We start from the raw sequence: 12,036 nt of genomic DNA, 5'->3' as shown, positions 1-12,036 counted from the left end.
TTCTTTCTTCAGTGTTGTAACAGATTAATAAAATATTTCTGGGAGGGGTTCTTGGTGGGTTCTTTTGGTTTTGTTTTTTGTTTGTTTGTTTTTGTTGTTTGTTTGGGTTTTTTTAAAAAAGGTCATTTATGGTCACTGTTTCTTCTGCCAGGCATGTTAAGATGTGTGGCTCCTAGTAGAAGAACAAATGTTTCTCTGGTAGAATATGTGTTCCCAGGACACAAACACTCTTTTCCTTGCCAAAGAATGTATGCAAACTTCATACAAAAGCAGCAGTTTTTCTGAACTTTCTTTCTAGGATTCAAGTTTTAAGAAAGAAAGTATCCCTTCATACTCAGGAAGTCAGAATTCTTTTCCTTGTAGAAGGTTTTTCCTTGTAGAAGGTTTTTCCTTGTAGAAGGTTTTTCCTTGTAGAAGGTTTTTCCTTGTAGAAGGTTTTTCCTTGTAGAAGGTTTTTCCTTGTAGAAGGTTTTTCCTTGTAGAAGGTTTTTCCTTGTAGAAGGTTTTTCCTTGTAGATGAAGGTTTTCCTTGTAGAAGGTTTTTCCTTGTAGAAGGTTTTTCCTTGTAGAAGGTTTTTCCTTGTAGAAGGTTTTTCCTTGTAGAAGGTTTTTCCTTGTAGAAGGTGAGAACTAAGTGCTCACTCTACGCTTTTGAGGTAGGCCATGAAGGAAAAGTGTAACTAGGAAATTGAGGTCTTTTGTACTTTGGCGGCAAAATATGAATTGACACATGTCCAACCTGTCTCAGAGAGCTCTAGTTTCTACATCTCTGCCTTATTCTTATTCCTTATAAAAAAATGTTTGAATGGATGTCCAGCTGTCCAACTTCTTCAGGTCTGGTGTGTGAAGTAAGTTGGATCAGATACTTATTGTTCATACCTTAGAGAAGAGAACATTTCCTTAAGCGTGTGGGTTTGTTTGTTACCATAGGAAAGCAGTCTCTGAGACTTGACTTTGCAAGTAGAAAATACCATCTGTGTGATTGAGTGCTCTTGATAAAAGCACATATGTTCTTTGGTCATCTTCATATTTCCTGAATTATGGTTGCCCATGTTTTTCTTTTCCCCTCATTTGGTTCATTTAAGTTGGCAAGCTTTTCTACATATGTGTGTGTTTGTGTCTAATTATGTCAGCTTTTTGGTTTTACCATTCAGAAAAAGGTTTACAAGTTTTAAAATGAAGAGCCTGTAAGGTTCATAATTGTTGTTTCTCAAATGTCTTCATAAAGATGGAGAGCATCAGTTATAACTGCTTATATTGCAAATGTATTTTATTTGTATTTATAAATCCAGCAGGATTTTGTAGGAATGCTGACAGCTAGGGCAGATCAAGGGGATTCTAGACATCCATCAGGGTTCATTATAACCCAATAAAGAGATTTGGGATGATAGGAACATTTGGAAAACACTTGGGACTGGCTGACTTCACTCCCTGTAATCGTATATGACAGTTTGTGTGTTCACAGATTTGGTGGGGAATGCTAACTTATGTTTTTACATCCTACTATGTTTTCTATTTCCCTATCAGAAATTTCCCAGTTGTCTTTCTCCACAAGTTTTTGGGAAAAGCTGATTCTCTCATTGGAATGCCTGAGTTAGGCTATAGAAAAATTAATCACTGGAAAACTCTCATGCAAAGGGTTGAATTTTCCATAGCAGTCTCTTCACGTCCATGGTTTATCAAACATTAGTTACTGGACTTGGGGTAGGCTAATATGACTGAATTAAATTGATTTTTTTTTTAATCTAATATCAAATTATGTAACTGTTAACTTATTTTCCCTTAAATCTTCAAAATGTTCCTTGGTTATAGAATTGGGTGAAAACAGATGTAATCACGTTCCTAAAAATATCCTTGTTGGCATTCATTTAGTTTCCAGCAGTGCTCAGTGGATTTGAGAGAAGCCTTACAAAATTTTTCTAGTGCACTGAATCAAATTTCAGCAGCTTACCAGCACTCTTTGGGATAGCTAAAAGCCAAACAGGGAATGTGAATGTGTTCTCCGGTTTACAGAAGTGGCTCATACATCAGACACCACTTGTGTAGCACCACAACTGTACTCAGTTGACTTACACTTTGTAGTTTCCAGGCTTTATCTTGCAACTCACTCAGGAGCTACTGTTGTCATCTTGTTACCTATTGGGTTGTGCTGGTATGTCCTTCTGTGGCGCATACATGCATGAGGATGTGGGTAGAGCCTCCCTAATTGCAGAGATCAGTGGATTTGGACCTGTTGGGGCTGGAATCTGCAGAGGAGGAATGGGAATTATCCTGTAGAAGTGTGGTTGGAAAGTCAGGATGCTGTTTTCATTTTCTCTTTATTTGGAAGCTTTTCCTTAGCCCCTGCCAGCCCCCTCCCCCTTAACCTCCCCCCTTGTACTACAAATCTCTTATCTCCTTCAAGACAATCATTCATGAATTAAAAGGGATTTTGGCTTTACCTTGAATTCCTCTGAAAACTAAATACTGTGACCTGCAGCAGTTTTGTAATAAGTGATGTTGCTTCAGTACACAAAAGTGTTTTGATAACCCATTTTAACTTGTAGAGGTTTCCTATCCATTTCATTTTCCTGTTGTTCCCTGGCTCTGCAGAGACCTCTGTGCCCCTCAGTGCTGTGTCTCTGGGTTTTCTGCAGAGATAGGATGGCAAGGAAAAATTGTCGTGTTAGTGTGGAAGAATGAGAGGAAGCACTAAGCAATTTGGATATTTATGTCTCCTGGGAGTGGGGATTTGGAAGTGGTCAGAATTATGATCCTGTTACATAGCAGAGATACAGGAACTTTGAAGTCTTGGTACTTGAGGGGAATGTAGCGAGGAGAGGAGCAGCAAGGGGGAAGTATAGGACTGTGCAGGCTCTCCATTTCACATTGACATCCATTGTTATGATCATTCAAATTAAAAGGTCATCTGAGATATTCTTATGTGTTTTCAGTATAACAAAATAATATTACCTCAAAGTTGAGAAATTCTGGAAGGTTTGATTTTGCCATTCCAAAAAGGTGTGAGGTGCCAGTAGGTTGCCTTAACTGTGTTAATGCTTCAATGCATTTAAAAGTAAGAAAATATCTAAAGAAATATATTAAACATATATAAAAAAAAATTGACAGAAAAATAATTGAGTGGATTAAACTTTTTTTAATAGTTATATTTTACTAGACCAGAACCAGGCTGTATATCCAATTCTTTTCTGAAAGAGTGGTAAGATGTTTAAGTGATCAGACTAGCTTTCTGTTCTTAGGTGATTGGGTAAATGAATGTAAGATTAGGATAAGGCGGAGCCAAAACATCAAGAGAAGATTTCAGGGTATTTTTCATAAAATGTCTGCTTCTAAACCTACAGTGTTGATACAGGTAGTTAACATACATTCTTGCAGTTTTATTGATAGAAATAAGGATTATCCAGTGCAAAATTCATTCAAAAATATTCATAGTTTGTTAGTCACAGTTTTAGGTGGATTTTAATGAATTCTTTTTGTTTTGAAGGATTGTATTTATCTACTGAAAGTAAGATTTAATAATGAAAACATTCGTCCTTAAATGAGTCAAAAAAAAAAGGAGGGAACAAAAAATCCTTTTGTTAGAACTCTACAGTCAATGGCCAGTGTGTGGCTAATTTTCCTGTTTGCAATGCTGCATCTATGAACTGCTTTCTAGTGGAATTTCTGGGAAATGATAGCATTTTCAAATGCATAAGCTGACATTGTTTTCTGAACACTTGTCTTGAAATATATTGTCAATCTTCTGTCTATAAAAGCCCAGCTGGGGTAGCACAAAGCCAATAATGTTTGTGCAAAACTTAGTTTTCAGTAATTGTTTCTTATCAAGGCTGAGCTTCCCTTGCTTTCTAGCTGAGAATATGGATTGTATTAAACAAAGGTCGTTCAAAAGATAAGTGCATCCCAATTTCATAAATTGAGATTTAAAAAAGAAAAACAAAACAAAAAACCCAAACAAAACAACACCCCCCCAAAAAAAACAAACAAAACAAACCCAAACAAACAAACAAACAAAAAAACCCCACAAAAAAACCAAACCAAACCCTTAAAAATAAGTTTGCTCTGTTTTGGGGTACATGGCTGTAGTTTTCCAGACTTCTGTTCTTGCTTGTTTTATACCTGGTTCTGCTCATTTGCAAGTAATCTTTGAAACTTGACCCATTAAGATTAGAAAAAGGGGTCTGCTATATATAGCCATGGTAGACACTATAAGACAGCTTACACATGTTTTAATCCTTTAAAACCTCACTCCTGCTCTTAACAAACTAAACTAAATTGTTTGTGAATACCTGGTAAGCCTTCATCAACATTTCTAAGTGTATTTACCTCAGCAGGACCTAATCTCTTTCTGAGTTTTGCGGGATCTGTGAGAAGTGTTCTTAACTAAACACAAATGCAATTTTTCTAATCTGTTTTGAAATTTCTTGACCCAGTCTTTCAAGAGATTAATGAGGTACAAGCTCATTAAACGTTAGAGTGCATGAAAGCAACCAATGCATGTGGAATGCATTGTGGTAATGTTAATATAAAATGACAAGCATTGAACCAAAATAATATCTCCTCAAAAATTATTTATGATGGTTGTATTATGGTCCATGCATTTTGAGAGAAAAACAAATGGAAGATAAATACAGGATCAGTGTGATGGTGACCATCCTGACTACCAGACTCCATTTCTCTGATTGGAAGCACCATGAAAAAGAAAATTGAGTATTCTGAGAGTTGAGAAAAGAATATAAAAATTAGTAGTGATATAAAATTGTCAGCACACGAGTCCTGCTTTGACAGATCCAGTGGGTCCTGCTAAAGGGGGTTTTCCATAGACAGATGGGAAGAGGGAAGCAAGGGGCATACTTTTTTAATTAGAGTGAACTTTTTCAGCTCTATGTGGGTTCAATATATGTAAGAATCTCTGCTTCTCAGCGCTGTACTGCCATCTGTTCCCTATACTCACATCCATGCTTCCTTGAGTTGCTGTTCCTTCTGTACTGTTTGCTGAATTTTCCATCCCTTGTGTAGCCTTCTGTTCCTTTGCCTCATTTGCTGGAATGTGTGTTCCAGACCAGATGCATTTTCATTGTGGCCTCGTTTTTCTTTTCTCCCCTCTGTACAGACAATTCACCACTTTCCTGTGTGTTCTTGTTGCCCACTGGACAGGCAGTCCAGGAGAGTTTCACTGCTCAGACCCTTTCTCTGAAGTTTTGATTTCTGCTCAAATAAACATTGACCTTGAAAACATTACAGTTTTCTAGGTAGAATCAGCTTGGAAGCAGAGTAATCTTTCAAGACTTCCTAATCTCCCCCGCCTCCCTTTTTGTTACTTGCTGTGGAATATGTGCAGAAATGAAATATGCAGATTTAGTCTAGTTTTTCACCATCTGCTTATCCAGTGTAATTTTAAACTTGAGTCCAGATGTATTCATCCTATGTTCTTAACACCTGTTTATGTGTAAACCTGTGTAAGCTTTGGGTTTTTCTTTGGTGATTGTGGGCTACTGTTGGACAAAAACTATGAATTGAAGCAGCAGGTGCTTCCTCAAGCTCTATGTTATGGTAGCAGATACTGTTCCCTCTCTGCCTCTAAACTTACTGGAAACTTTGAGAAAATTCCAGCCAAGAAAATAAAGCAGAGCATCCTTTTCTTCTTGTTCACTGTGCCTGTTCTAGCTCCAAATCTCTAGAATATCTGAGTGGCAAAATTAAACTTTTTTTAAAAAGTTGTATGTTTAAATATGCACTGTATGACTTTGTCACACTTAGCCATGTGAAAGTTTGTGCTGTTCACTTTGATTTAGGGAAACAAGTATGATTAAATTTGTCACACACTATTTAGAATTATTATGCATGCACATAAGAGAGAATGGAATTGTAAAGAAAACAGTTCTCTAGCATTTGGGAGAATCTAGGGATGATAAGCTGAAGGAAATAAGGGATTGAAGGTACAAAAGACAGCTGATATCCAACTCTTCTTAATCATCGAGATAGAAATACAACCTCACCTACACAAATTAGCAGAGCTCTCCCTTTGCTCTATAATACCAGAGTTGAACCAATCCTACATACTCAACAGGGGATGGGTTCTAATCCCTTGAGTATCAAACTGACTGTGCTTTTCTCATGCTCTCAAGAGTCCTACTGCTGTCTTATTTTCTGTCTCCAGCATTAGTTTTAGTACCACTGTTTCTAATACTAAGCTTTCTTTTTAAAAATATTAAAATCCTGTCTACTTTCCAGTTCCAAACCCAATGATTTTGAGATTTCTATCAATCCTTTTCCTCCCAAAATCTTCTGTGAGACGAATATAACTCAAATTTTAGCTTGCTCTACATGGAAGAAGCTCATCAGATTCTGTCTCCACAGAGTGTTTAAGCTTTTCCTAAGTAAGACATTTCTTGACAGTCCTTCTTTTCGAACATAAACCCTTCTCAGTCCCAGCCCATTAGTTTCCTTTTTTGCTTTATTTGTATGGCAAGAGCATCTGTGGTGAAATTCTTCTCCTTCTTACTCCTACAGATGTCCCTGACACTCATTCAGCTCTTACTTCCCAGGAGTTCTGATGAGAAAAATTAAATTATTGCAGGAAATTGCAAGACCAGCAACCTAGGGATGATATATAGGATAAAGTAAAATTAAACAATAGCCTCTCTGTTAACTCTCTTACATCTATGTGCTGCATAGGAGGGAATCTGATTCTTCCAGCAGATGACACATGATAGTTTGTTGACAGAAATTTGCATTTTTTTTCACTAGCTATTGTGAAGAACAGATATTTTCAGCACTGAACAGGCTGTAGCACAAGAAAATAATTGAATTATCTGGTCTTTTCCGTGCTTACTTTCCTTTCACACAGGGGCAGAAAAAAATCTTTTATGTCAGAAATCTCTGTTACCATTCTTGTACATTTGATGTTCAGAACTTTAATCTTCCAAAATACCCAAAAAACAGGTAAGAAGTTTAAAAGATCATTTCTTGGGTATAAATGAGTAAAATGAGGTGACTTTAGCCAAGGCCATGCAGTACAGCAAGTAGCACAGCAGGAGTGGGCTGTTCTCTCACTGCAACTGAGCCCTTCCCCTAAGGGGTGTTGCTTTTTAAAAAATGTCATTTTCTCACATTCCTCTTAGGTTACTGTCCCGTTATCTTAAATCCTTTTGTTATTAGTAATAGCATCAGTAGTGGTGGAAATAATGTTTTTGTTGTCTTGTCAAACAACCTCATCAGTCCAATTTAGTGCTGGTAAAGTATTTGATCTCTTTGTAAAAAAGTACTTGCTAGGGGTAGCTTTTTCTTTTAAAAGACAAAAGTTAGGGTTATTTAAGAGACTGTTCATACCATCATAATCTGGATAGGGTTAATTATAGATGGTACTGCTAAAGCATCAGATTAGTAGTAACCTAATGAAGTGATGTATCAGAAACTGGTTCACCCAATATTCTTCTGTAACTAATATTTTTTTCTTCTGTCGACTATTGTAAACCTGGGACTCACTGTGTGATGAGCCTGTGGGGAGAAAGGGTTTCAGAATGTAATATGATAAAACATCCAGCGTGTTTAGATAACTGTTGAAGGAACTGTAGGTTAGAGATTTCTCAAGATTCTTTACCTCAGAGCCCTCTGTGTCAGTGTTGCATTTCCTCTGCATGCCCGTGGTGCCCGCAGGGGATGAGGGCGCAGCTCTGCAGAGCAGCCATGCCCAGTCCAGCAGCTGCTTGCGGCTCACACACCCTGGCTCTCTCAGGTTTGACTTGATATAATCTGGCATCACGTGGTCTCCTGGGGAACGTGGTGGCTGCAGAATGTTCCCATTGACTAGGAAGGTTTTACAAGTGGATCTGTTGATCCTGAAGTCCAGAGATTCCACTGAAGGAGAAACTTATTTACTCTGAGTTCATAATTTATGCTGACAGCATGTAAGTACCTCAGTTCAGGAAATGTTTGTCCTGAACAAGCTATTACTATTTTACTGCCTCCATTTGTAGCTAAAATCACAATGCATTTAGCTTAGTTTTATTAGTACACAGTACTGCTTAAGAACACAATCCGTTTTCTCTGGATTAACTCAGTAAATAATTCTGTGGGGGCAGTGTGAATCTCTAATGCCGTTTACAAGTGGATTGACATTCATGCCAGAATTCTGGAGGTTTTTTTCTTTTCCTCAGCTCCCAGGGGAACATCATCTTATTTCAGATGTTTTGCATATTTGCCACCTTCAGTGTTAAATTCTTTATCTAATTCAAATTCAGTAATTTTAAAGTACAGACACATTTCATTTGTATTTCTTAACATTTTAAATTTTAAATACATAGTTCTTGGTAATTAACATGTATTTCACATGTATATTCTGAAGTTTTCCTATTGTCATGGGTTAAAATTACTTAGAAAATTACTTAGAAAATTAAATTACTTAGAAAAAAAATAGTTATTGTGAATTATAGATTTAACCCACAGAATTTAAAAGTGTAATTTTTTTGTGCTTTTGCTATATTTAATCGTAATTATTTCAGATCTGATTTCAGTCTAATTGCTGAGGTTCAGGGGAAACTAATTGCCATGCCCCTCTTTCTTACAGAATACAGTCGTTTTGAAGCTAAAATACATGATTTACGGGAACAGATGATGAACAGTAGCATTAGTTCAGGATCAGGATCTTTGCGAACCAACCAGAAGAGATCCCTATATGTCAGGTAATCATCTTTCTTATGGTATTGCTGCTGTGTTTTTCTGCTTTTCTGTAGACTTATTATTTCTCTATTTTCATTTTCATAAAATACCTTACTAAGTATTGAATTTAACAAATGGTTACTTGCATGTATAGTAAAGTATAATTTAGACTGATAAATGTGATGTAGCTGAAAAAGAAGTAATAGCCCTGAGAACACTATAAGAACTTTGAAGAGTGGTGCTATTATTGGCTTTTTGTCTTGGCTTTGAGAGACATGATAATCCTTCAGCAAAAACCTGTACTTAATCTTTGGGTCAATGTATCTGAAGTCTGAACAACTTGCTCAGTTCACTTTGTGTTTTTGTGACAGTAGTCTCCATATTCTGCCTTGTTCAGTACTTGAGTTCAAATTTATAGTGTTCCCTTGCTTAAGGTATGTCAGATTTCCATCTTATTTCCTTTAGCTTACTTTGGTTGTGTTCTCAGCTTGTATAGAAATTGTATTTCTGTATCCTGTGGCATTTTGTTATGGAATATTTTTCAATGGTAACCAAGAGAGAAAATGCATTGAAGCAAATGAACTGAGTATACTTTGTTACTTTATTCATATCAAGTTAAACATAAAGGAGGTGAAAATATAAGAGCATGAAGCAGATGAGAAAATAGATGGTTTCACAGGAAAATTGTGGCAAGGTGCAGCTTGTTCATGTGCCACCTAACTCCTACATCAGTTATCATACACTGATAAAGCATAATGTTTCAAATAGGGAATGTGGGTAACAGGATTACATTTTTAAAAATAAATTGATTTTTGATTCCTTGTATCAGCTCACATTTGGATTGATTCAGGGCCAGCAGTAGCCTCTTGGAAGGGGCCAGAATGTTTCAGTAGAGCAGACGAGACCTCAGTAGTTCTGGTGCTTGGGTTAGGCTTGGTTTAAAATGTTGTAGCACCTCACTGGTTTACCTGCTAAAATCCCAGGCCCAGGTGCTGTTGACTTTTCCAAAGCAAAGAAGATACTGTTTTGTTCATGGTGAATTCCATCTATTGAGCTGTGGGAAAGGAAGCAAGTCTTAAATGAAGCAGTTACCTGAGTAATTGCATCAATGCTCAGAAAAGTCTTGGTTCTTTGCGATCTATTTCTGAAGGCTTTGAAACAAATGTAATCAATTACTCGCAGGTCTTCCATTTAACTTGACTCTAACAAGTAACTCTTTTTGACCTACTGTTTTAGTGGCTTTGCCTGGATTCTGGTTTTTTGCAGAGCTGATCTTATTCTTTTTTTAAAAATATATATACTTTTGTCTGCCTTAAATGTTTTGGGGATGAAAATTTAAATCTTTAAAGATAAATGCCTTAAATAGTAGGGGATAAGTGCTTGATATCACAGTTATCCGTGTCTTTGAATTTCCACAGGTAGGTGTATATATAGATATTGTGCTGAGATCTTCCTTTCCATAATCCCAAGCTTGATCACTTTAGCCCTCATCATATAACTAAGCCTGAACAATTCTAAATGCTTTTATTTTGCTTGGTTAGCTATAGCCTGATTAGGTTCTAAAACACTTATGCTCATGTTCACACATTGGTCTGGTATTTTAAGCCACTGTCAAGTATTTTGTGTTCATGTAGCTTTTATTCCACTGATGGAAGTTATTGAGCTTTTGACTTCAACAACTGCCACAAAACTTGCAACTCTCCAGGTGGTGGTTGGCAGAGGCTTCATGGAGACTGGTGATTCCTGGTCCCAGAAATGTTTTTGAGACCCGATAATCAGCTTTGTTATAAGTCAGAATAAAAATTCAAAGTGCAAAAATTTCACAGCAAAAGTACTTTTCTACCCACATCTCTTAACAGAGGGTGCTGGTTAGGCTTCTGAGATCTACTCTTGTCATCACACCAGAAGTTGCCAAAGACCTATAGGCAACTAGGTATGCACAGAATGGGTTCACATCTGTTCTGTCTGGTTTCTCATGTAATTTTGACCACACTGAAGTAACTTTTATGAATCTTTTCACATATTACTAGGTACTGACAGAACATGTAAGTTATCCACCTTATTCCTTATTATAAGTCTCTCTGGTATAATCATGCTGTACTTTTAATTGTACCAATTCAAAGCCAATTTTAGTAACTGGAGCTGTCTTTTCTCAGTAATACTGGGTTTTGAATGTGCCTTTAAAGGATGCCTGTTAAGTAACAAAATGCTGAATTGAATAGTGAATCCAACAGTAAAATGTTTATAGGCATTCAATCACAATTACAGAAAACCTTAAATAAAAATACTATGAAACCTTAAATAAAAATATTATGGAAATCATCTCTGGTGATGTCTCAAAATCATGGTAACAAATTAGCAAATAAAATCAGATGCATCATTGTATCCCTGTAAACTTGGTATCTTTATAAATAGTCTACCTGTAAACAGCATTTTTGGGGTGTTATGTAATAATAAGGAAAAGGCAATTGTGTTTGAAAATAAAATTGGAAGTAAAATGACAGATTATTTTTCTTCTTAATTGTATGTATATCAAAAAATTATGAATAGCAATCTAGCAAACGGTTCTTGGAGGGCAAAGCAAGTACAGCAATTCCGCAGCAGCAGTCAGTTCTTCATTTGTGCATCTGACTCTCTCCCTCCACTCACCCTCCTTCAACTAATTCAGATATACTGATGTAATGGCCTTCTCTTTTTTTGCTTTGTATTTCTTTTGATCTTTATTTGAAGAGGAGAGAGATTCTCTCATATAATACTTCTCGTTTTGCATCTGAGCTTATATCTATATATGTATATTCATCTTCAGATTCAAAAAGCACATGTGAGATGCCTTCATGGTATTAAGTTTCTGTGATAATATGTTGATAAAATGTTCCATATTTTATCTGATCTTTTTGCTATGGCAAATTTCAGTCTACAATCTGTGTTGAGTTCAACATAGAAAATCTGTTTTACTTTTGTGCATTTTTTTTCCACCACACAATACATTCTGAATTCAAACAGTGGTGCTGATTTCTGCTTCAGTCAGAGCAGAAAATGGTTACATCTCCAAGTTGAAGGAACTTTATAGTTTTAAAATCACTAGGACATTTTAACTAAATCCATTGAAAAAATAAGATCTGTGTCGTGCTTTTGCCCACCAGCCCATCCCTGGGGCTGAGGATGGTTTTGTCCAGGTGATTTCCGGACAAAAAACCAATCAAAAAGTTCAGTGACGCCTTTGCTAATTACATCTTTAAGAAAACGGAAGAGAAGGTGGTTGTGTAGTTGAAATTAGGGGCAGCAGCCATGTAGAAGGGTAGCGGGCCCGAGGAGGGCCAAGGCCCCCTCCTCCCCCGGCTTGGGCCAGGGGGGGGCAGGTGTAGTACTGAAGCCTCC

General features: G+C 36.8%; 1 protein-coding gene across 25 annotated transcripts in view; it reads left to right on the top strand.

Annotated features, from left to right (window-relative positions):
* Positions 1-12,036, top strand: part of DLG1 (discs large MAGUK scaffold protein 1) — a 151,270-nt gene that overhangs the window by 113,530 nt on the left and 25,704 nt on the right. For all 25 annotated transcript variants that reach the window (XM_050308343.1, XM_050308342.1, XM_050308336.1 and 22 more), the window contains one exon: positions 8,567-8,681. In XM_050308343.1, the coding sequence (XP_050164300.1) occupies positions 8,567-8,681 (115 nt within the window). The remainder of the gene's footprint in view (positions 1-8,566; positions 8,682-12,036) is intronic.

This window comes from Myiozetetes cayanensis, unplaced genomic scaffold, assembly GCF_022539395.1.
Source record: "Myiozetetes cayanensis isolate MyiCay16 unplaced genomic scaffold, myiCay2020 scf13, whole genome shotgun sequence".
NCBI lineage: Eukaryota > Metazoa > Chordata > Aves > Passeriformes > Tyrannidae > Myiozetetes > Myiozetetes cayanensis.
The sequence above is the reverse complement of the archived record's forward strand: the minus strand, read 5'-3'. Positions and strand labels throughout refer to the sequence as shown.